The sequence below is a fragment of the Erithacus rubecula genome, assembly GCF_903797595.1.
Source record: "Erithacus rubecula genome assembly, chromosome: 22".
NCBI classification, from domain to species: Eukaryota; Metazoa; Chordata; class Aves; order Passeriformes; family Muscicapidae; genus Erithacus; species Erithacus rubecula.
In genome coordinates, this window is record NC_136674.1 from 10,384,762 (window position 1) to 10,409,516 (window position 24,755).

Genomic DNA, 24,755 nt, shown 5'->3' on the forward strand with positions numbered 1-24,755 from the left:
GTGCCTGCCTTCCTCCCTCCCTGGGACCACAGGCTGTGTGTTGTGTCTCTACCTCCTGTCAATTTTGCTGTGATGGACCCGGACCCATCATTCAGCAAAGTCTCTGCAGTTAGCTGGTTCCCCAACACCAGGCAGGCTGTACAGCAAAGCTCAGAGGAGTCTCCATGAGAAAGATTTAATGTTAACAGCCTCAAGCTGTTATAGCTAAACTTGAAAGGCTACAATAAGCAAAAAAAAGGGGTGAAATAAAGATCATCCAGATGTTCTGCTTTGCATCCTGTGCTTCTAATTGCTGTGCCACGGCCCAGGTGTGGATGGCACCTCTCTGCTTGGGGGAGCTGCTTGTGGCATCAGTATATTCCTGTTTCCATTCTCCAGATGAGCAGCATGTGATCTCTGAGTGCAAGCATTTGGTGCTTGTGTTGGTGCTCACCAGAAGGCTCAGCCTTTCCCCTTCACTCTGATCTGGGAGCAGGTCACAGTCTTCAGGGAAAGTAAACATTTAAGGGACAAAGGATCTCACAACCCCCCCACTTCCATGGTTTCTGAAGCAGAGAACATTTTTTCTTTTTGAGACCAGTTTGGTGTGGTGTTTCTCTGGGGTTGATGTAGGAGTTCGTGTGTTTAACATCTTTTCCAATGATAAAGGGGCTCATGGGCATCCTGGGCAGTGTCCTGGTGACACCAAGTTGTGTGTCAGGGTCACACACTGGAGGGAAGAGATGGGGCATCCATGAAAGGCTGGAGAGGTGGAGCTGTGCAAAACTCATGACACTTAACAAGGCCAAGTAAAATGTCCTACATGGAGTTGGGGCTATTTCAAGCTCAAGTACAGGCTGTGAAGAACAAGGGATGGATGGATGGATGGATGGATGGATGGATGGATGGATGGATGGATGGATGGATGGATGGATGGATGGATGGATGGATGGATGGATGGATGGATGGATGGATGGATGGATGCCAAGTTGCCTTGAAGATAAGGACTTGGAGGTGCTGATGGATTAGAAGCTCAGCACAGAATCATAGAATGGCTGGGGCTGGGAGGGACATTAAGGTCATCTGGCTCCAAACCACTGCCACGGATGTGCCCCAGCTACGTGTGTGAGAAACCCCCCATGCCCTGGGATGATGTCCCACTGTGGGCAGAAGGGGAGGGAGGAATTCTGCCCCTCTGCCCTGTTCAGGTGAGACCCCACCTGCAGAGCTGCTTCCAGCCCTGAGGCCAGCAGCAGAAGGATGTGGAGTTGCTGGAGTGAGTCCAGAGAAGGCTCCAGAGCTGCTCCATGGCTGGAGCATCTCTGCTTTGGAGCCAGGCTGGGAGAGCTGGGGGTGCTCACCTGGAGAAGAGAAGGATCCAGGGAGAGCTCAGAGCCCCTTCCAGAGCCCAAAGGGACTCCAGGAGAGCTGGAGAGGGACTTGGGACAGAGGTGTGGAGTGACAGGACAAGGGGGAATGGCTTCCCACAGCCAGAGGGCAGGGACAGATGGGATATTGGGAAGGAATTGTTCCCTGTGAGGAAGAAATGGCTTCCCTGGAACAGGGTGCCCAGAGAAGCTGTGACTGCCCCAGCCCTGGAAATGTCCAAGGCCAGGCTGGACAGGGCTTGGATCAGCCTGGGGTAGTGCAAGGTGTCGCTAGCAAAGGCAGGGGCTGGAATGAAATGGTCTGTAAGGTCCATCCCAAGCCAAGCCATTCTGTGATTCTCTGAATTAAGTTCCTCATTGTGAAATACTTTTATCAGCTCTGAGACACAGTAACTGTCCATAGCCTTTGAAAAATCCTCCTCCTCCTTCTCTATCTGATGCTGACACAGCTTTGCAAACCCACCAGCTCTGCCCCTTTGCACAAGAGCTGTGCTGTGGTCTCTGTTGTGCAAACTGCTGGTTCTGGAGCTGCAGCTGGATTTGGTGCTGGAGGATGGACCTAGAGCTGGGTTTGGTGCTGAAGCTGGGACCTCAGGCAGACACTCTGCTTCTGTCTCACACACTGAAAGGGGTGGGTGGGCTGGAGGCACCTCCTGAGTCTCGTGGGTCAGGGTCACTTTGAAGGCTAGGGGAGGTTGCTCAGGCTCTTATTCAGGGGAGCAATGTGCCCAGGGATGCAGGCCCCACCTCTGCTCTGGGCCCTGTCCCAGCACTTCACTGTCCTGGGTATTTTCTTACAACTGTTGGGAATTTTCTTGGCAGTACCACGTGCCATTGCCTCTTGTCCCATCCCTGGGTACTCTGAATAGCTCTGTCTGCTCTGCAGCCCTTCCATGAGACAGTCAAAGTCAAGAATAAGGCTTCCAGAGGCTTCTTACCTCCAGGCTGACCAAACACAGCTTTTTCCTGGGCTCCAGGTGGATTCTTTCCAGGTTGTCAAAACCAGTGTGCAAACAGGACCAGCCTCACCTGGGGCTCACTGCAAGATTAGAAATTTGTTTTGCTGATTTTCTTTTAAACATTAAAGAACCAGGACCAGCATCAGTTCATGGCTCCACTTGCAAGGAAGCAGCTTTGGGGATGGGGATGGTGGATCCCAAGGCTGGGGATGGACACACCTTCAGAATCAATGACAAAGGCACTGCACCACCTGTACCATTCCACAGCTGCCGTGGGTCCTGGGGTGCTGGGTGTCCATACAGGGCAGAGTCCAGGTGAAGACCTTCATCCAGCCAGCCCTGGGGAGCCCTGGCAGGAACTTGGTTGCTTTCAGTCTGTGCTGCTGATCCAAGGAGTTTTGATCCATGGGGGCAAACACAATTGCAATGTGCAGTGAGGAGGAGCTGAGGAGCAGCTCCTCTGCCACCCTGTACACCTCCATGCTCAAACACCTCTCACTGATCCAGCAGCATCCCTCTGCCCTGTCAGCATGCCAAGCATTTGTCCATCAGATGCTTTTGCTCTGGGAGAGGGGCTTTGGCCCACGGCAGAGGATATGTTTGCCAGCTGAGTCCTGATGCAAGAGAATCAGGCTGCTCTGGGCAGGAGCCAGACCCACCTGGGCTGCCCCGTGCTCCAGACCAGTAGCTGGAGGGTTCAAGCCATCCATCCCAGTGCCTCTCTGCACAGGAGGAGCAGCTCTCGTGGGCCCCCAGGGGATGTGGGCAGAGCACGGCAGGAGGCGGGATGGGGAGTGCTGGGCTCTGCAGGTGTGTCCGGGGGTAGATGTGAAGGGGTTGTTTCGACCTCTGAAAGTGGCAGAGGATGAAGAGACCATGGGGGGAGAAACCTTATCCCTGGAAGACACCCCCAGAAGTGTCTCTCAGGACTCTCAAACCACCACAAAGTGATCACATCTCCACCTTCAAAAATCCCGGGAAAGCTGGGGTGAAGCATCGGGCTGTGCACCCAGGTGCGAGCAGGGGAAGCTGCCGGCGGGCGGTGAGCGCTGTGCCGGCCCGGCCGCCCCGGGGGCAGTCCCGGCTGATAACGCCGGGCAGATAAAAGCGGCGCGGAGGGGCCGCGGGCGGGGAGGTGGCGGTGGATCGAGGGGACAGCCTGGCGCAGGTACAGCCGCTTTTCTCTCGTGGGGAGGTTGTTTCTCTGCCGGGGGTGGGACTGGAATGAGTGTGGGGCTGCGGCTCCCGCTGCTCGCAGCCTCGCCCGGAGCGCGGTGCGGCTCAGCCCTGCAGGGCGCTCAGCTCTGCGCTCATTCCGGGAGATGGTGCCTTGGAGCAGCCTTGGGAGGTGAGGGGGTCAGCTTGGGGAAAAACATCCCAAATATCTATTAAACGGCTATTAAATACTTCCCGTTCCTTCTGCAGCCCATGTTAAAGGAACGGCTAGGTAATCACTGAATAAACTCCCATTAAAACACAAATATAAATGCTATATTTTATAATTATAGGGATAGAGTGATACCCAGCTCATGGTTGGCTTCACTCTGGCTCTATTGAGGAACATAAATAGTTCGCTCACGGTGATTTTTGTAGCAACATTTTAAATATTGAAGTATTATTTCCTCCAAACTTTTGGTGTAACTTTTACTCTGAATATCCTCAATCCCAGGCTAATCAGGAACAGAGATAATATATAATAGGTAAAAATAGATAACAGAGTCCTTATATGTTTTCATGTGACATCTTGTGTGACATGACTACATGCAAAGAGGACTCTTGGAATTTCAAGGCAGAGAAACAGAGGTGTAGAGGACCACTGTGCTGTCCTGGTTCTTCCTTTTTCCCCACCAGCTCTCCCTTGCATGCTCTGTGTGCTGCCCTGGCAGCAAATTCTGGTCCCTTTGTGCTGCCCCCGAAGTCCCAAGGGGAACCACAAGGTGCCACCAGTGCCAGCAGTCCCTGGGACAGGATTCTGCTCCTTTTCCACATGGCACTGACAGGACCTCCGAGGGAGTGCACTGTCTCCTGGAAGCGTTCCGTTGGGAAGGGGATGCTCCATGAGCACCATCCTCCACCTTGGCAAGAACCTTCCTGATGCATCCACGTGTCTTCTCCACTTACATTTCTTTGCAGGGATGAAGGCAGAAAGCTTCCTGGAGTCGCTGATGATCCTCAGCCTGTTCCAGGCATCTGTGTCCTCTTCCTACGGTATTGTCCCTCCCTAAGGCTTTGCAGATCAGGGGATTTTCTGAGTGGGAAAGATAAAGCTATGACTGGAAGAGCCTGTCATTCAGCAGCTCAGCCCTGAAAATGTGCCAGAAGGAGTGCAGTCTGTACCTCTTGTGGCACCACTTCACTCTTTTAGGTTTTTACTGGTTCACATCCTGCCTGATTCCTTAAAATCAGGTAAAAGGAGATCAGTTCCCAGCACTGGTCCATCCCCATGGAAACAGGGTCTCCCTCCCTGTGCCAGCACCTGAGAGAGCTACCAGGGCCTGTGGAGTGTGGGGATGGGGCAGGCACTCCCCCTCTTCCAGCCCTGAATCACTGCTCCAAAACATATAGAGACTTCCATCTGTTAATATACAATGTCAAATCCTTATGAAAAGCACATGCCTGGCTTTTCATTTATCTCAAGTAGTGGTCCAGTCAATAATTTTTCTCATCAGGATTGTCCAAGAGTTGAGCTCTGGGCTGATCTGGAAAGATTTTTAAAAGAAACTGGGTAGATTGGGCAGCTATTGATCCATTTGTGCTATTTTCTGAAGTTTTCCTCTTTCTCAGAAACTGTAGGAAAGTGCTGTCATTCAGAGAAGCCCTTAGGGCCTGTCCCCTCCCTTTCTGTGACCCACGGCCAGCAAATGATGGAGATGAAATTCATTTTGGGAGCTTCCACCAGGGCAGGAAGGGGAGCAGTGAAAATGGCAGGAAGTTTTAGGAGGTTCTGGGGAATGCTGTGGGGAAATTGAGCTGCTTATAGAATAAGAGAATCTCAGAAAGGTTTGGGTTGGAAGGGAGCTTAGAGTTCAGCCCATTCCACCCCCTGCCATAGCAGGGACACCTTCCACTGTCCCAGCTGCTCCCAGTCCTGTCCAGCCTGGCCTTGGGCACTGCCAGGGATCCAGGGGCAGCCACAGCTGCACTGGGCACCCTGTTGAAATGCTGTGTTGTGAAAGGGCAGGACGGGTGGTGTGTGCTCTCTGTGCAGCTGTTTGAAGCCTCCACTGATGGAGGAATTCTCTTCACGTCCAGGAGGGACTCTCAGACTGCGCTGAGGAATGTATTTCTGTGCAGATGTCTGGAGAGTGAGCAGCGCTTGCTCCCAGCCCTGCTGAGTCCAGTCGCGGTGTGGAGGCACAGGGATGCTCCCTGCAGCCCCCTCACCTCTGCTCTCCCTCTCCCCGCCCAGACGCGGCGCTGGAGCTGCCGGACACGTCCCTGCTGAGCAGCGTGGCCGAGGCTCGGCGGCTGGTGGATGCTGCCTACAAGCGCACCCGGGAGCGGTGAGAGCCGGGCTGCCCCCTGTCCCTGCCCTCTGTCCCTGCTCCCTGTCCTTGTCCCGGTCCCCTGCTCCTGTCCCTGTCCCTGTCCCTGCTCCTGTCCCTGCCCCCTGTCCCAGTCCCCTGTGCCTGTCCCTGTTCCCTGCTCCTGTACCTGTTCTTGTCCCTGTCCCTGTTCCTGCTCCTGTCCCTGCCCCCTGTCCCTGCCCCCTGTCCCTGCTCCTGTCCCTGTTCTTGTCCCTGTCCCTGCTCCCGTCCCTGCTCCTGTCCCTGTCCCTGCTCCTGTCCCTGCCCCCTGCCCCCTGCCCCCTGTCCCTACTCCTGTCTCTAATCTGATACCAGTCTGTTGGGTCACCAAGAGCTGTGGCCTCTTCTGTGCTGCTCCTCCCAGCTCTGTTTTTGGAGAATCACAGAACCACAGAGTGGTTTGGGTTGGAAGGGAGCTTAGAGCTCATCTCATTCCATCCCCTGCCATGGGCAGGGACACCTGCCAGTATCTCAGGCTGCTCCAAGCCCCACCCAGCCTGGCCTTGGACACTTCCAAGGCTGGGAACCCTGTGCCACACAGGTTCTTAGCTGTCAGCTGCACCTGATGCTATTGCTGGGCTCTGTTGCATCCCTCACAGTGCTCTGAGCAGGAGCCCTGAGTTGAGACCAGAACAGGTTCCTGCTTATTTCTAGTGGTTCCCTCCCATGGAGGCAGCAAACAGCTGGACACTGCAGTGAGGACATTCTGTGGGACTCCCAGCCATGCTTTGGGAGTGTCCAGCTTCCTACCAGCCCATACCTGTCCTCTGACAGCAGCCACACTCTGAATCTCCACCCTGGCTTGGGGACTCTCCAGCTGAGAGGAGGCTCCAGCAGATTTAGGACAGGGTGGCCTGGAGACATTTGAGGCCTTTGGACAGTGACAGATATTGATGATCTGGATAACAGCTGAGTGAGGTTTGGTGCCTCATGGATGGGATTTACCTTCTGGCAGGTGGAGCTGGGCAGTTTCAGAAACTCCCTTCCTGCAAGTCTCTCTGCTGCTCTGTGGAGAGTGCTGGGAGCAGCCCTGGCCTCTCCCAGTTGACTTTCCCAGACTTTCTCCAGCAGTTCTGACTTGGGACATGCTGTGCCTGATGCTCAGATGTGCAACTGCAGCATCCCTGCCCCATTTCAGATTTGGGTTTCTTGTCCCTTGCAGCATAAAGAAGAACCTGCAGAGCAATGCCTTGACCCCAGCAGAGCTCCTGAGATATTTCAAGCAGCCAGTGGAGGGGACACGATCGGCTGTCCGGGCAGCAGATTATCTGCAGACCACCCTGAGCCTGCTCAAGGAGAGGCTGAGATGGGCTGTGAGGGGAGACTTCAATGTGACAGGTAGGATCCCCCTTTGCTGGGAGGAAGGCAGTGGAAGGAGACACAGGGCTTGGTCACTGGGCTTTGGAGGAGGGAAGCAAAGGGGGTTATGATAGGCTATGACCAATCTCTCCAATGTGGCTGCAGTGAAGCAAAGCTGAGTTATTTTTCTGTGCTCTTTTTCCATCTTAAATATTATTGAGGTGGGGGAGAGTTCAGTTAGTGAAAGTGTTCTGTGCACTTCCCTGGTTCCTTCTGCAGTATTGAGGTTCATGTTCCAAGGGGTCAAAGTCTGGAAGGCTTTGTTAGAAATTCTGCTGCTTGAGTGGGGAATGAGCAGCCCCAGAGATGACTCCCAGCAGCTTGGCCCCAGGTGAGGCAGCTCTTCAGGCAGACCTCAGACAGCACTGAAGTCATATCACAGACACCACACTGTCCAAACAGAGAATGGGGAGAGGATATTTCAGTGTGTGTCTGGAGGAGCAACATCCTCTGTGAGATGGAGTCAGGCTGCTGAGAGGAAGAGGCAAATCAGGGCCAGTGAGAGGAACAGCTCAGGTACATACAGGGAGAACTTCTGCCATATAAATATGAACTAATGGAGATCATGGAATGGTTTGGGTGGGAAGGGACCTCAAAGTCCATCCAGTGCCATCCGTGCCATGGGCAGGGACACCTCCCACTGTCCCAGGGTGCTCCCAGCCTCATCTAGTCTGGCCTCAAACATTTTCCTAACATTACTGTGAAGCACTGGAGGGATAAGACACATCATGGAGTGCTCTGGCTTTGCTCCAGGACAGGATGAGATGGAAGGGATCCCAGAACTGGCTGTGCACAGCTCCAGCCTCTCCATCCTGGACTGATGCTCCAGCACCACTATAGAGCCTTGCAAGGGCCACCTGAGTGCCACCTCTCACCCACCTGCCCAGTGGATTTTCAAACCATGCTGTGACCCAGACTGTTGGTGGCAGCAGTGACCAGGAAACCTCTGAGGGACAGGACATGGAGTGAGCAGCAAGAGCCAAGAAGGAGCATCTTCCCTATGGAGACAGACTGGGAGAGCTGGGGGTCAGCTTGGAGAAGAGAAAGCTCTGGGGAGACATTAGAGCCCCTTCCAGTGCCTGAAAGGGCTTATGAAAAAAGAGGGAGAGGCTTTCTCCGTGAGTAGATAGTGACAGGAAAAGAGGAAATGGTTTTAAACTAATAGATGAGAGATTTGGATTTTATTTTAGGAAGAAATTGCAGGCTGGGAGTGTGCTGAGGCCTTGGCACAGGTTGTCCAGAGAAACTGGACAAGAAGTGGCTGCCCCATCCCTAGAAGTGTCCAAGGCCAGGTTGGAGCAACTTGGGAAGATGTCCCTGCCCTTGGCAGGGTGTTGAACCAAAATGGTCTTTAAGGTCTCTCCAACCCAAATCATTCCACGGTGATGTGATTCTGTAAGACTTTTCTTCTTGAGCTCTGCCACTTAGCTCCCCTGCCAAGGGAAATGTGCACAGCAAAACACAATGCCCTGGTGAGCCCAGCTACAGGATGGTTCTGTTCCAGCTCTGAGCAGGGACAGCACACACTGGGATCTGCTTCCAGGGGGGAAAACTTGTAACAGCCCCTAGGATGGCTGTGACTGTATTTTATAGTGGAGAAAAAAAGGGAGAGGAGAGGAAGTGCCAACACTAGAAAACCATTCTGCTGCTGCATGAGCCTAAATGTGATTATAAAGAGAATCTGACCACATCTTTGTTGGGTTTGATGCTCTGCAAACCAGCAAATAATCTGCTGCTCAAAGAGCATCCTCAGCATGTCTTCAAGCAGAAGATTCAAATGACAGCACAGCACACTGTGGTTGTGCAGATGTTGCTAGGTACATGCAAGGTGAAGGAAAACATTTTCCTCAGCAAATCCAGCAGGGCCAGTGTGTTCCTGCATGTTTTCTCTCCCTTGCTCCCTGCCAGACTTGCTGACTCCAGCTCAGGTGGAGGTGATTTTCAAGGCCACTGGATGTGACCAGCAGGATAAGAAAATAACTTGTACATCTTCTGGCTACAGAACCATCACTGGCGAGTGCAACAACAGGTGAGGGGCTGTGTCAACAGGAGGATGGGTGGTGCATGGGGCAGGAGGAGAGGAAATGGCCTCAACTGGCACCAGGGCAGGCTCAGGTTGGACATCAAGAAGAATTTATTCCTGGAAAGGGTGGTCAGGCATTGGAATTGCCCAGGGGTGTGGTGAAGTCCCTACTCCTGGAGGTGTCCAAGGAAGGACTGGATGTGGTACTCAGTGATCTGGGCTGGTGCTTAACCTAAATGATTCCATGGATGGATGCACCCTCCATAAGTAGACCCACTTCCCCAAGGATGATCCGCATGGACACCTTGTTTTAGGGTTTCACACTCAGCAGTATTTCCTAGTAATGTGTGGAGCTGTTTGGAAGGTTCCTGGTGCTGTGCCTGAACCAGCTCTTTGCCAAAACAGGAGGAGCTCCCTGTTGAGGACAGACTTGGTCTGGCCCTCCCCCTTGGCAGGGTCTCCAAGGGTTTCCTGACCTAAATCCATGATCTGAGCATGATCTAGCCATCCCCTTGCCCCACACTGTGTGTGGGAGGAGTTCTGGGCTGGAAGAGCACCTTGGGCACCTCCCATGGCTGGAATGGGGAATGTGGGAGACATGGGAAGCTGCTGAGCATGGGGCATTTTATAGGGACAGTTCAGAAACATTCCCTGTAAAAAAGAGATCTGGGGAGCTCCTGGGAGCAGCTGAGGCAGAGGAAGGAGCTCAGCCAGCTCTTCCTGCCAGGATGCTTTAGCCTTCAGGGGGTTGTATAAGAGCTAAGGAGAGATCTTCCTGCCTCCTTCCACTTCAGGGGGTGGGATGTGGACTCTGGGATAAGGACAGGTCCATTACACCCGGTCCAGACCTGAGGCCCTGGGGAAGGTGGACTCAGCCATGCTCTGTCTCTCCACTGTCCAGGGCAGTGCCACACCCCATGTGGGTGAGAGGCCACCACACTTTGGATATGCACTCCAAAGAAAGTATGTGAGTACTCCTTAAGGTTTTAATGGTCTAATCAAACTACAGTCATAGAGCCACAGAATGGTTTGTGCTGGAAGAAATTTTGAAAAGGTTTAAAGGTCACCTAGTCCAACCCCCTGACATGGGCTGGGACATCTTCAGTAATAACCTCCAAAAAATCATCCAGCACAGTAACCTCACAGTCCAAGTCCCCAATTTCTGTTTGAGACCATAGGTAATTCCATTCCAAGGCTCTTCCCCTTTTCCTCGGTGTTCAGCTTCCAACTTTGCTTTCCAGCTGCAGTCTGAGGTTGAGGGCTTTTCTTTAGACTGGATGATACCAGGGGCACCTGAGTTCTTGCCTGGGAAAAGCTGAGGCTTGGGACAGATTGTTAAAGCTCTTTTCCAACCTAAACAACTCCATTATTATGGGTGTTATTGTTATTAATCCTGAGGTTTACTGATAGCACCAAACCTATAGAGCTGCAGCAGTTCCCCAACCACAGCGTGCTCCCATTCAGAGGTCCATGTCTCTCCATATCCACAAGCTCTTGGCTCCAACTCTTTGCCATTTTTCCATTGCCTCTGACAGGAAGAACCCATCCCTAGGAGCCTCCAACAGAGCCCTGGCCAGGTGGCTACCAGCAGAATATGAGGATGGCTTGTCTGTGCCCCGTGGGTGGACGGAAGGAAAGCGTTTCTCTGGATTCCCGCTTCCACTGGTAGAGTTTGTAACAGCCTCAGAATAAAGGGTCAGGCCAAGGGATTGTCAGTTCTAGGACAGGCCGCAGGCATCAAAGGGCTCATCCAGCAGCTGGAATTGTGGATCAGGTTGGAGGACCTTAAATTCACCAGTTGCAGGGTGATGGTCTGAGAATATCCAGGGGGATCTATTAGGAATGCTTTCAAAGCCCCACGCCTGCAGGAAAAGCAAAGGAAAATTAATCTGATTGCTGCAGAATCACAGGAGGAATACAGAATTACACAATATATTCTTTTAAACTGAGTGCAGTTAAGCCAAATTATTTTACTTACTTTTTTAAATTTGGTTTGTGGCCGTTGTTGTTTCCTGAAAAGCAATTATGCCAGAGGATAAAGTGAGCCAGGGAATCCCCCAAAGAAAAGATATATGGACCAGAAATAGTGTGTGGAGGTCCCTGGGTGGATGAAGTGCAGGGTTGTGGCTCTTGTGGCACCTGGATGTGAGAAGGGATACTGTGAGGTGGCTTCTGGTCACTTGAGCTTGGTGCAACAACAGCTCTGATGAGGATCTGGGGTTGTGTTCATGGATTTGTTGTACTTCCTAACCCTCCTCCACAGCAGAGTGTCTGCTTTTTCTGTAGCAATAAATGAAGGTGGGGGAACTGTAATGGCTGGGGAAGGGATGATAAAGGAGGAGGACTTCAAGATAAATTTCAGAGATTCCCTGGGACTATTTTTTCTGCACTTCTATTCAAAAAAGGTCTTTTAAAATTTGTTTTGTTTTCCTTTCCCAGGCTTGCTTAACTGTTTTCCTAAGTCCATCAAGGGGCAGTCTTGGTCTGGAGGCTTAGAACCCTGCCTAGAGCCAGAGCAGTGCAGTGCCCAGCGAAGGGCACTTGCTGATGGTGACACCTTTCTGCACAGACATATTTGGGTTTTTGTGTCTGCAAAGCACAGGAAGTGCCCTGGGAATTTTTGCAGGTGCCCTCTCAGCTGGGTGCACCCATTCCCACATGTGTGTTGTGCCTCCATCCCTGCAGGTCCGACAGGTGTCCAATGAGATTGTCCGCTTCCCCCCGGAGAGGCTGCAGATGGACCAGCAGAGATCCCTCATGTTCATGCAGTGGGGCCAGTTTATTGACCATGACCTGGATTTTAGCCCAGAAACCCCAGCCAGAGTCCCCTTCAGTGGAGAGATAGACTGTGACACCAGCTGTGCCAAGGCGCCTCCCTGCTTCCCCATCCAGGTACAGGCAGCCTCCTTCTTCCAGGGAAGGAAGGGAGAGGGTATCTGCCTTCTGACCAGGAAATGTTGGCGGCTCTCCCAGTCCTTGGCCATGGAGGAACATCCTCCCAAACCAGGCCAAGGAGACCAGAGCCCTCTGTGACCACTCTGTGTGGTGGCAGTGCTTTGTTCCAGTGCTGGGTTCAGGCACAGGCACAGCCTTTGCCAGGTTTCCAGGCACTTGCCCATCTCCCTCAGCAATGTGGTTTTTCTTTGGAGCTGTAGTGCAAAGGTAGCACAGGTGATGCCTGGAAAACAGGAAATGTCACAGACAGGCACTGGGGAGTGTCAACACCCCAGAAAACATACAGGACTTGAGTGCTCTTTGCACAGGACAAGGAGTGCTGACATCTCCCACAGTGCCTGCAGCATTAGCAGGAGTCCCATCATAGTCCCTGCTCCAGTGGATCACAGAATCACTGGGGTTGGAAAAGCCCTCCAAGGCCATCCAGTCCAACCTGTGTCCCATCCCCACCTTGTCCCCAGCCCAGAGCACTGAGTGCCATATCCAGGCCTTCCTTGGACACCTCCAGGGATGGCGACTCCAAACCTCCCTGGGCCCCTTCCAGTGCCTGACCATCCTTTCCAGGAAGAAATTCCTTCCATATCCAATCTAAACCTCAGACTTAGATTGGATCTGGCCGAGCCTGAGGCCATTCCCTCTCCTCCTGTCCCTGTTCCCTGGAGCAGAGCCCGACCCCCCCAGCTGTGCCCTCCTGGCAGGGAGTTGTGTAGAGCCACAAGGTCCCTGCTGAGCCTCCTTTTCTCCAAATTATGTCCATGTCCCTCCTGCAGCCCTGCTCTCCTGCCTTTGAAGTTCTGCTGCAGCTCTGGTTCCCACGTCCTCCTTGTTCCTCTCAAGGAAAACTATGATGGGATGGAACATCACTGAGTATTTGAGAATTTGCAAATGCTGGAAGGGTCACAGGTTCTGGATGACAGCTGTCTGTGGTGTAGATAAAATCTGAGCCTTAAAGATGCAATCCAATATATTTATTTTCAGGAGAAAAACTCTGGGAATCCATAGGGCTTTAGGGAAGTCTAGGCGTCTCCAGGCTGTTTGGGACTTGGGCTCCTAAAGCAGAATCTCAGCCGTCAATCTGAGCCTTCATCTCAGGATTTACGCTGCAGATTTATGCCCCGTATAAAGAGAGGCCTCCAGCCCAGCCCCATCCCGGCGCTGCTGCTGAACTCTCCCTCACCTGCAGATCCCGGCCAACGACCCCCGAATCGCCAACAGGAGGGACTGCCTGCCTTTCTTCCGCTCGGCGGCGGCGTGCGCGCGGGGCCGGGCGCTGCGGGAGCAGATCAACGCGCTCACCTCCTTCCTGGACGGCAGCGTGGTGTACGGCAGCGAGCCGGCCGTGGCGCGGCGCCTGCGGGAGCCCGGCGGCCGGGGCGGCCTCCTGGCCGTCAACCGCAACTTCACGGACCGCGGCCGAGCCTACATGCCCTTCGGGCCCATGAGGAAGGAGCCCTGCCTCAAGGCCAGCGGCGCCGCTCGCATCCCTTGTTTCTTTGCAGGTGAGCTGGGTGCGCGCGCCCCAAACGTGGGATCCGGAGCAGACGATTCCACCGGCTCCAGTTCGCTTCTTCGGTTGTTTGGTTTTCTGATTTAAGTAGAAAATGGAATGAAGCAAATGGTGAGAGACTGAGACAAGCTGTGCTAGGTAGGAGGAAAGTCTTCACCATCTCCAAGTTTTCTTTGTGCGGATAAACCTGGAGTGAAGGTGTCACATCCGTGCTCAGCAGCTCTGGTGTAGGACCCAGTGACCCAGGAACGAGTGCCATGATGGAGCCAGACAGGCACAGCAGTGTCAGCCTGGCCTGGGGCAGTGGCTGGACCGTCCTTGTCCTTTCACGGTTGTCTCCAGCCCAGCAGGATGGGAACAGGTGTGTAACTGCTGTGATGGGTCACAGTAGGAAGCCTCTGGATGTCCCTGCTGCACTGTGACAGGAGCTGGGATACCAGATGGAATGAGAACGAGGCCAATACCAGCCCAAGGTGGCCTTTTGAAGTGTGTTCCCACTGCTCTGAAGGCTGAGGGAGCACTGGGAGCACTGCAGCCAGGCCAGTCCATCAGGACACCCTCCTGCTACGTTTATCCTTTGTCATGCTTTTGGTATCCCCATAACCCCTTCTGCAACCCAAAATAACTCATTTGGTCCTGGGCATGGACTGCCAGAGCCAGACAGGCTCCCAAAGCCAAGCCTTCACTCCAGCCACAGCTCTGCACAGTCACCCCCCTCTCCCCCACTGCTGCCCTTTGCCATGTCCTGTCCCCTGGTCCTTAGCACTATCCCTTCTTCTGGTGCTGCTACTGGACCAGGGTGTTTCCACAAGCCAGTGGGACCTCACAGAGGGATGTTTCTGATAAACTTAATGAACTAGTGTCTCACTCCCTGGCCTATTTCTTTTGGAGAGCAGGACTTCCCAGCTGGTTCCTGCTGGCTCTGGCCACACCAGGCTGCTTGTGGCACTGCTGGAAGAAGCTTCAGGGCATGACATATCTCATCAGATGTGGAGCTGCATTCTATTCCCTTGGCCCCTTTCATATCTGTCCAAAGTTCCTCTGAACATCCCCAAGGTCCTTGGAATCCATCAGCTCCCTCCTTTAAAGCTCATGATGTTTCATGCTCCTTCCAGACTCCCACAGCATTCCACCTGTCCCACATGTTGTTCCATATGTTCTCCTGCTCCCCCAGTTCCGTGCAGCTCTCTCCTTGGTGAGGAGACACAGGACCTGTGGCCAAAGACAGGTGCCCAGTGAGAAGCAGAGCAGGCAGGAGTATCAGATGCTTCCCAGGAGGGGCTTCTGGCCCCCTCAGAGTCTCAGCAAGGAGCAGTTCCTGTTCAATGGCTGGAACAGACCCATCAATTCTTTTATAGCCATCAGTTCAGGCTGCTCAAAGGAAGTGCCTTTGAAAAGTCACTGTCTTATTTGTGACTTTTCCGGACCCTGGGAACTGGGGGAGCTATATATGTGCAGTTGCCTCCCAGGGCTCAGCATTTCCTCCCAGAGCTTTGTTGGAAGCCCTGGCTGGATGCATTCTGCTCATGGAAACCTCACAGTGCAGCTTTTGTTCCTCCTTCCGCAGTCCCTCACAAGCAGCCTTTGAGAGTGGATGAAAAGGGCTCTGTGCCAAGTGCAGGAGCAAATCCCTCTATTTACTGTGAGACAAGGGAACTAAATGCAACATATTTACTTTTCTCTGAGTGCTTGTCTGTGCTCTCATCACCTGCTTGCTCTTGTGTTTCCTGCTCCAGATGTTTGAAGAAGGATTTGATATTTCCTTGTGATGCTGTTGGTCATTTCCAAAAAGCAGTTTCCAAAGTTGATTCATTTTGCTTTTCCTTTACTCCCCAGAGATCCTGTTCGTGACTGTCACCTTGCTTTGTCTGCAGGTTCAGCTGGTTCAAAGGAGACCTTCTGACTTTCAGAGCTTCCTTGGCCATCTTGACTTCCCTCTGCCCATTTGCATTTCTCTCTCGAGCTGTGAGACCAAATGTCTCTGATATGGGAGCCTGGAGAACACCTACTTGTATTTAACTTTTTAAATTAATGCTTCCAGCCCTTCACTGAAACTTTCCCCACTTCTTTGTGATTCTCAGCACAGCCAGGACAGCATCTGACTTTTGTTGCCTCAGCAGAAATTCAGCTTGTGCCTGGTGCTGTCCAATCCTTGGTTTCCCTCTCCTCCTCTGTGTTCCCTACCCATTTTCTTCCCAACACAAATATTGAGACATCTCAGAATTCCTCCATGCGTGTTTCCCAGTGTGCCATGCCCACTCGTGTGTGTGTGTGCCTGGCAGGTGACACCCGTGCCAGTGAGATGCTGGAGCTGGCCTGCATGCACACGCTGTTCCTGCGCGAGCACAACCGCCTGGCTGGGAGGCTGAGGAGCCTCAATCCCCACTGGAGCGATGAGAGGCTCTACCAGGAGGCACGAAAGATCCTGGGAGCCATGATCCAGGTACAAGCCATCATCCACTCTCCTGGCTCTGCCTGCAGCTCACAGGGGTCATGTTCTAGGCTGTGCTGGTGTGGGGTGGCCAAAGCCTGCAAGATTTTGGGGTGAAAGGACCAAATTCTTTCCATCAGCCCCTTTTGACCAAAGTAAAATCACAGAGCTACCTGAAATGACAAGCATAGAGGGGTCCCCCTGAATCTTTGATGTCCCCCTAGTGTTAAATTTGCAAAGTGTTTGATGAGATTTTTAATGGCATATTTTTGTTTGAGGAACAGACAGAAAAGCCAGAGGAAAAGCTTTTCTAACTGTAGTTTTGTACTTAATAAAAGTGGTACTGGAAATTTGGATTAAAATTCCTTGGTTTGTGAATCCCCTGGCAGGGGGTTGGAATGAGATTATCTTAATGGTCCCTTCAAACCCAAACTATTCTGAGATTCTGTGAAGAAGCCCCATGTGCTGGTGAGTGCAGCCAGTCATGGTGTCTCCTTGGGACTGGGCTCTCCCAGGCTTGACCCTGAATGGGACCCTGGGGTCACACAAACACCTCTATGCTTGGGAGGGACCTCCCAAAGTCTCTTTTCCTGCTTTCAGTCTGGAGCAGGAATGGCCACAAGGCCAGATGAGGTTTTACAGCTGGCAGGAAAGGCTGGATCATATGAGAGAAAGGGATGTGGGGTTTCCAAAGGCACTGCACCTCCTTTGAAGCCTGTCTTCTGAGCTGGTTTAACAAATAATAAAAAGTAGGAATATCAAAATTTTTATGGTTTTGTGCTGTCAATTTAAATATTATTGTATTGTTGAAAAAACAGCAAGGCAAACACTCAAAGAATTGTCCTAAAAAGCATCATCTCATCATTGTGTTTACATCATTGGTTTTGTATTCATTCAGTATTCAGACAATTAATCCATTTTCTCCTACTGACACAGAATTTGATTTTTTTCTTTAAATGATATTGTGCTGCCTCCTCAATATCTGAGAGAGACGTGAGAGCAGGACTGGAAATCTCTGCTGTGGGAGGACTCAGGGACTGAGGGTGGTGCTGCTCCTGTTATCTTTGCCATCTGAGACACACAGTGCAGTTCTGCCTGCCTGATGGAAGGTGACAAGGAGCCAATATTTGGGAGGATTTGGCAGGCTTTTATCTTCACAGAATCACAGAACCAATTAGATTGGAAAAGACTTCTGAGATAATTGAGTTGAGTCCAACCCATTATTATGTTGCTCTGACCTGCCAGATTGTTGTGGCAGAGAGAACATGAAAAACAACTTTGCTTCCACAGAAAGTGATGGCCAAGACATTAACAGTTCCCCCTTTCCTTGTTTCCCCAAGATCATAACCTACAGGGACTACCTGCCTCTCCTGCTGGGATGCAGGTTCCGCAGGTTCATCCCTCCCTACCGGGGCTACGATGAGTCTGTGGATCCCCGGATCTCCAATGTCTTCACCTTGGCTTTTCGCTTTGCTCACGCCGCAATCCCTCCCACTGTTGGCCGCCTAGATGAATATTACAGACCCATAACTCCTGAAATTCAACTTGGAACCTCCTTCTTTGCTGTCTGGAGGATCATTCAAGAAGGTAAATCCCTTTCTGCAGCTCTACGGTGTGGGTTTGTTTCATTCATCCTTTCCTGCCCTCTCTGGATCAGCTCCTGCTTCACCCAAATTTAAAAGCATTTTGTGTTCAGTGTATTAAATGGCCTTTGCTACCAGGCAGAGTTGTCCCAATAGAGCCATCCCCTGTAGACAAGAGCAGCCCATCATGTTCCAAAAAGGTCTGAATGCTTCATTGCTGTGACCTCCAAGAACATTATTCAAAGTATTTTCTTCACAGTTCTTAAAGTGCAGGGAAATTGATTCTCATGTAGTAGCAGCTCATAATTAAATATAAGCTGCGCTCCCCTCTCTGGGGCCTCTGAGCCACACACTGCACTGCTCACAGGAATTCCCTGCTCCAGGAATTGATCCCGTTTCCCTGTGCCCCCTCTGCAGGTGGGATCGATCCCTATCTCCGGAGCCTCATGGCCAACCCGGCCAAGCTGATGACGCAGCAGCAGATGGTGGTGGGCGAGCTCCGGGACCAGCTCTTCAAGCAGGTTGAAAGGATTGGATTTGATTTGGCTGCACTCAACATGCAGCGCAGCCGAGACCATGGGCTGCCAGGTAAAGCAGCTCTGGGAGCAGAGCTTACAAAGACAAGTGGAAAGCAGGTGTTTTTGTGATTAAACAGTGAGAAGCTTCTCCAGTCTGTGCCTGGCTGGAATTGCACAGGTGTTAGACTCAGTGATGCATTTCTCCCAGTGTAGGATATTCAGTGATTCTATATAATGCTCTTTCCTAAACCTTTTCCTTGTTTCTGAACAATGACAAGTAAGTAGTGGAGGCTGAGCACTGTAGGCAAAGCCTGGCTGAAGCTGCATGAGAGACATGGAGCCAGAAGAACGAGGGGCATTGCACAGACCAAAGTCTGGTGCTCAATGACTGACTCATTTCTATTGTCCAAATGAAAAAAGCTGGTAAAACAGAACAGCAACAAGTTTGCAGGAGTTGTATGAGGGCTGTAAATCCCCTGTGACTTCTCTGCAACCATCTGTAGTGGTCCAGCCCAGCCACGCATTACTGGAAGAGCAGTTTCCAATATGTGAAGAAAATACCATAATTTTTTCTATTAAATCTGTGTCCCATAGAAAAATACAACCAATCATGTCAGAACCAGTCTCAGGGCTCTGCAAGGTGCAAAACCAGTGTAATGGCATTGCAAGGTGGTCTTGAGAAATAGATTGTTGATGACACTTCAGAGCTGGCTCCCGGGTGGGTCCTTGCCCAACAGTGTCATTAGGCTGAGGTAAGAGCCTGGAGCTGCTGTGTCAGCAACATCCTGAGAGATGCAACAGGGCTCCTGTTTGAAACCGGGATGAAAACTGAGCTGGATCCATGGGTTCAAGTCCAGCCAGAGGCTTTGGAGTACATCCAGGTGTATCCAGCTCACAGGATTGCTCTGCCTTGGCCACTACAGAAGGTTGTGATTTTTCCATGCTTTATTGAGGAACACCATCATGCAGAACCTGATCAGATCCACAAATCCTGGGTTTCCAGACCGGACATGGTGGGACTGACATATGTTTCTAGTGAATTTGGGTTTAACTTTAGGTCTCAACCAACCTATGAGTGCTGTGCTCCTTTATTTTAGACATCCATGAAAGTGGTGATGGCTTAGAAAGGTAAAAAGCCCTCCCTAATTAATTTTATGATTAAACAAATTCTCAGTGTCCTGGAATTGTTTGATAGTGATATCATCCAGGTACCATATGCTGTGTCTTTTGCTCCCAATGCTCCCTGGTTTTTAGATATAAGAAAGTAGGTCTGGATTAGATATCAGGAAAAAATTCTTGTCTGTGAGGGTGGGGAAGCTCTGGCACAGGGTGCCCAGAGAAGCTGTGGCTGCCCCATTCCTGCACGTGCTCAAGGCCAGGTTGGACAGGGCTTGGAGCACCATGGGATAGTGGAAGGTGTCCCTGCCCATGTCAGGGGGTGGAATGAGATGAGCTTTATCACCCCTTCCAATCCAAATGGTTCCACATCCTGCTCACAGCAGAGGTGCTTTCTGCAGCATCGTCTCATCTTCTCCACCAGGATGCAGAATTATGCACCAGTTGCCCTGGTAGATTTTTGGCTGTTTGCAGTCCAGAAAAATTAGTTCAGCTGGCAAAGTCTGGTGGCTGAAGTAACTTGGGCTGTGTGGAGTGGGTGGCTCGTCCCCTTGGCTGGACCCCACTCTCACAGTGGAAAAGTACTTGGTCATTCTCCTGTTGTACAGAGAGAGGGGCCATCAACATCTTGTCCAGGTTCACTTTCAGTGAAGGCAACATCAGTTGCATCCCTGCTGAGTGGAGCAGACCATTGCTGGAAAGTGGTGGAACAGCTCCCACGTGCAAAGACATGCCTCTCTCAAAGGCATTGAATGGTCAGGCAGGGGGAACTGGCTGTGGAGGAGTGGGAAGGCAGTAGCATTAACAGAAATACAGAAAAATGTTTCTAACATTTTGGTACCCTACTGGTGTCCCAGCTTTGGGAAAGAGAGGGAAAATGCTTCCCAGGATAGAGTAGCACATTACTGTTCTATCTGCTCTGACAGTCAACTACTTGCAGGTTACAACTCCTGGAGAAAATTCTGTGGGCTCTCACAGCCCTCTGGAGTGAGGTCACTTGGTCAAGTGTTCGGGAATCAGAACCTGGCAAAGAAGTTCCTGCAGCTCTATGGGACACCAAAGAACATTGACATCTGGATTGGGGCCCTTGCAGAGCCCTTTGTGAATGGAGGCAGAGTGGGGCCTCTCATGGCTTGTCTCATTGGCACCCAGTTCAGGAACATTCGTGATGGGGACAGGTAAGAGGGGAGCTGGGTATCCCAGCCCAAAGCACAGGGAGGCTGCAGTTTATGCAGATTTCTTCATGCAGATCTGAAAATTACTTCAGTTGTCTGATGCTTTTTTTTCAGTATTCCTTCAAAAGTTTCATTCTCTTTGTAGTGATGTTCTTATTCCCTGATGGTTGGGATCCTGGGCTGAGATACCTTCCCAGCACAGTGATATCTCACTATTTTTGATTCCCTCCCCCAGTTCTAAACTAGACCCTTTGCTCTGACATGTGGCAGGTTTGGTCTTTGCTTGTGATGGATGTGGTGGGTTGGGGTTTTCTTGTCAGCAGTGCAGAGGTTTCGACACACCAGAATTCCTCCTCCTCCTTGACGCTGCTCGGGGGCTTCAGGTGCAGCAATGAGTTACATTCCCAATTTTAAGCTGGATTTCTGAAGCAAAATCCCTGTACCTGCCAGCAATATTGCCTGAAAATGGGACCAAAACCCATATTTCTGGGAAACAGTTCTGATGAGAAAGACTTAGGATGAACTCAAACCCTTGTATGAGGAGCTTAGAATCAGTCTGTTACATGTCTAGAAATCCTGTTCTTATGGCAGGAAATGAACCATTTTCTAAAAAATTGAGTAATTATAGGCCTTGTTCCAACATGGCAATCATTTGTCTGTAACCACAGCCTGTACACAGACTGTGCAGCCTTTCCAATTTGAAGGAGTGTACCTGTGCCTCATCCGAGGACAATTAATTCAATTGCAGCTTTATTACCAATCCAGGGCCAAAAGAAAAGCAAGATAATTATACAACTCAAATCAGGGTTCTTGATTTCAATAACAGAAATTCAAATTTGTTCCTGGCAGAAGAAATTTGTGTTAATGGGAATTAATATTGTGGAAGTAATCAATGTGAAGAAGGCAGAAGGCAAAAATCTGTTGTGTTTTCTTCTTTCTCCTGCAGATTTTGGTGGCAGAACCCCGGGGTCTTCACTCCTCGCCAGCGCTGTGCACTGGCTAAAATCTCCTTGTCACGAATAATATGTGACAATACCCACATCACTAAAGTATCAAGAAATATCTTCCGGGCTAACAGATACCCCCAGGGCTTTGTGAGCTGCAGCCAGATCCCAAAGCTGGACCTCACACCCTGGAAGTCACGGAGCACCGAGGAGCAAGGTATGATCTGCAGGCAGCAGCAGCTCCTGCCTGCAGACAGCTGAGAAAGCCAGATCTGTAAAACTGTAAAACTGAGCTGCCTGACATGGGGCTGGGCCTGTCAGCCAGGTACAGCTTTAGATGCTCCAGGTGTACTTAGAGCAGCTCCTACAAAATGCAGATTTTCTGGCATATCAAGCTAAGTGCCCTATTCTGGGAGTTTTTTCTAATGAGGAAAGGCTGAGGGAGCTGTGTCTGCTGAGGCTGGAGAGGAGCCCCAGCTGAGAGGGACCCTCAGCCCCGGGTGTCCCTGTGTGCAGGGAGGGGCAGAGCAGGGCCCAGGCTCTGCTCCAGGGCCCAGCAGTGGCACCAGAGCCACGGGCAGGGACTGAGCCCAGCAGCTGCCCCTGCACAGGAGGCACAACTTGTGCCCTGGGCAGTGCCCAGCCCTGAGCAGCTGCCCAGGGAGGGGCTGGAGTGTCCCTCAGGGGGATATTCCAGAGCCACATGGACACGGTGCTGTGCCCTGTGCTCTGGGATGGCCCTGCCTGAGCAGGGAGGTGGCACCAGGGACCCTCTGTGCTCCCCTCCTGCCTGAACCATTCTGGGATTTTTTTCTGATTAATAGGCCTTCCATTTAGCTCTTCACTACTGATGGCAGTTTCCTGCGGGGGAAACAATGCCCAGACTGGGAAGGCTGCTCTGTCAGTTTGTCTGTCTGTTGAGATGCTGTTTGTCAGCATATCTTTATAAAGCCAAGAGCAACTCAGCATTTGAAAATGAATTCCCAGTCTATGGAAGGGTTTCTGGTTTTGATCTCTGCTTGTATGGTTGTTGCCTATTTTTACACCATTCTCTCACCTGCCTTCAGGATTTATAAAATTCTAATTTTTAGTAATTCTAATTTTTATTAATATTAAAGTAAGTATTCTAATTAAGTATTCTAATTTTAATTAATAAAGGTCTAATTCCTTCCAAAACACCCCCTGAAATCCCTGGGAAGTAGATATAGGGAAGATTGGCTCTCTCCAGAGAAGACCAGGCTGTTCAGTGCCTTTTCCAAACAAAACATTCTTCCTTTCTTCTGACAGGTCCTGTCACACTCTCATAATACCAGTTTTTGATCCCTCCTTTCAGCCTAACCTGTGGAAACAAATCACACAAGGTATCTGGGAGCTATGGCAGGTTCTTTTCTGTTAACACAATGCTTTTTATCTCCTCTAGAGGAAGATTCTGGTGACTTGCAATGCTGAACGCTAAGGATTTCCCAGATGTCCAAACCTGGGAAGCTGCTGAGATGGATTATTAATTTTTACTGTGTTTATGCTTTTACTGCCTTCAGTGTTTGGGCACAGTTCTGTCATTTGATCAGCTTGATTTGCATGAAGCCTTTACAGTGGGATGTAGCCCAGGAATAAAAGAACTTGATGAAGAGATATCCCAGATCTGTGAAATCACTCAGTATCACAAAGCCATGTGAAATGAATTGTCCAGAGGCTGATCCCAAATCACACCAGCTGCTGGCTCAGGCCATAGAACCACACAGTGCTTCACCAAGATTTATGGTCAAACACATGTTTTGGACCTACCTTTTAAAATTTTCAACCTCCACAAAATGATGCAGGGCATTGGAATGACAGTTGATTTTTGTTAACTGATTTTTTTTGTTTGTTTGTTTGGAACAAATAAATCCTTCAATTTCCAGAGAAAATGTACTAATGGTAGGATGCCTTTGAGAGAAGAAGAAATAGTTGTCCTGTACCCCAAACACACTGTCCTAAAATGCCCTGGGTCAGGTTTTGCTCCAAGACAGAAGGAAGAAATCTGCCACATGAATAAGAGTTTTCTCACTATTATTTCCCCTAGTCCAGAATGCCCAAGACATCCTCTGATGTGACAGAAACCTGTGACAAGTTATTCCTGAAGCCTGGCATGAGCCAGAGTGACTCAGCACTGGGCTGCAGAGCTGGTGGGATGTGGCCTGGCAAAGATAAGAACAATCTGAACATACAAGAAAGTAAAAACTATTCTGGTTTCAATCCAGCTTTTTCCCTTTTCCTGAAAGTGATCAATCCCACTTTCTCCTCCCTCTGTAGCCTGCTATATTCCTATCATTGCTTAATAAACTGCAATTTTGAGCTGAGGCCAAGATGTTCTTTGCATTTGATAAAAAGTACAGCAGCCACACGTGAGTGGAGGATGCTGGTGGTTTTCTGTGGGATATTGGGAAAAGGCAGTTCCAGAAGCTGTGTGTTATTAATGAAAGAAGGTATTTCTTGCTGAGCCCAACTCCTGTGTGATGCAGAACTATGAAAGGCAGTGCTGGTGGGTGGGGGGTATTGACTGGGATGTCCCAGTCTCTCCAGCTGTGGTTTGCCACTCCTGGTAGTCTAATGGTGACATAGCCCCATGTCTGCTCAGCCCCTCAGAGACAGAGTATCATTCATTGCCTGTTGACTTCAGCAGCTCCCCCCTGGAGGAGGATGTGGCTGCCTCAAAATCACCCATAACCCCTCTGTGTGCACTGAGTACAGACTGCTGATCTTTTTCTCTTTAGCCAAGCTGAAATTTGGACAATTTGATTTACTTTATCAACTTAATCAAACATATACAATATGGTACAGAACATGGGGACTGTCCATAGGGTGCCTGGCATGCCTGCCTTGGCCAGTGGAGGTCCTGAGGTGGTAGATGCCTCCTGCAGGACCCAGGATGGGATGGTTTGCCCTCATCAGCCTCTGCTGCTGGTTTCAGAAGAGCAGCTCTCCCTCCCAGCTCTCTTGAGGCCTCTCATTCACTTTCTCTCCCACCAGCAGCCTCCCCCAGCTGTTTTAGCTCAGACTTGCATGTCCAAGCCAAGTTCATCAGTCAGGTCCTTCTCCCAGTGCCAGCTGCATTTTTTCCCAGTGGATGCCCACCAAGCTGGGCTGCAGCACGTGGGGTCAAAGACTGTCAAAGACAGACTGAGAAAGTTGGATCTGCTCAGTCTGGAGAATGGAGGGGAGTGATTTCAGTCTCTCTAAGGAGCAGCTGTGAAGGTAGACACTTCCCAGAGGCTCACAGGGAAAAGACAAGAGGTGAGAAATGTGGGTCAT

At 50.8% G+C, this 24,755-nt stretch overlaps 1 protein-coding gene across 2 annotated transcripts; it reads left to right on the forward strand.

The window, feature by feature from the left end:
- The first annotated feature begins 3,425 nt into the window (after positions 1–3,425).
- On the forward strand, positions 3,426–23,803 carry LOC306811254 (eosinophil peroxidase-like). 2 transcript variants are annotated; one of them, XM_079324773.1, is made up of 14 exons: positions 3,426–3,494; positions 4,460–4,534; positions 5,736–5,829; positions 7,016–7,191; positions 9,121–9,241; positions 10,771–10,900; positions 11,921–12,127; positions 13,374–13,689; positions 15,980–16,140; positions 17,469–17,715; positions 18,129–18,299; positions 20,286–20,523; positions 21,467–21,681; positions 22,885–23,803. In XM_079324773.1, exons 2-14 carry the CDS (start codon positions 4,462–4,464, stop codon positions 22,911–22,913), a joined length of 2,178 nt encoding a protein of 725 aa, XP_079180899.1. In that variant the 5' UTR covers positions 3,426–3,494; positions 4,460–4,461; the 3' UTR covers positions 22,914–23,803. The 2 variants fall into 2 exon arrangements, with proteins under 2 accessions (XP_079180899.1, XP_079180900.1); XM_079324774.1 differs by lacking the exons at positions 3,426–3,494; positions 4,460–4,534; positions 5,736–5,829; positions 9,121–9,241 and having other exon boundaries at positions 7,023–7,191.
- Positions 23,804–24,755: the final 952 nt, after the last annotated feature.

Excerpts from the sequence above, each read along its gene's own strand:
- LOC306811254 (XM_079324773.1), top strand. The coding sequence starts at position 4,462 with ATGAAGGCAGAAAGCTTCCTGGAGTCGCTGATGATCCTCAGCCTGTTC. Across the intron at positions 16,141-17,468 it reads TCCTGGGAGCCATGATCCAG|ATCATAACCTACAGGGACTA; the intron begins GTACAAGCCATC and ends TGTTTCCCCAAG. Across the intron at positions 21,682-22,884 it reads ACGGAGCACCGAGGAGCAAG|AGGAAGATTCTGGTGACTTG; the intron begins GTATGATCTGCA and ends TATCTCCTCTAG.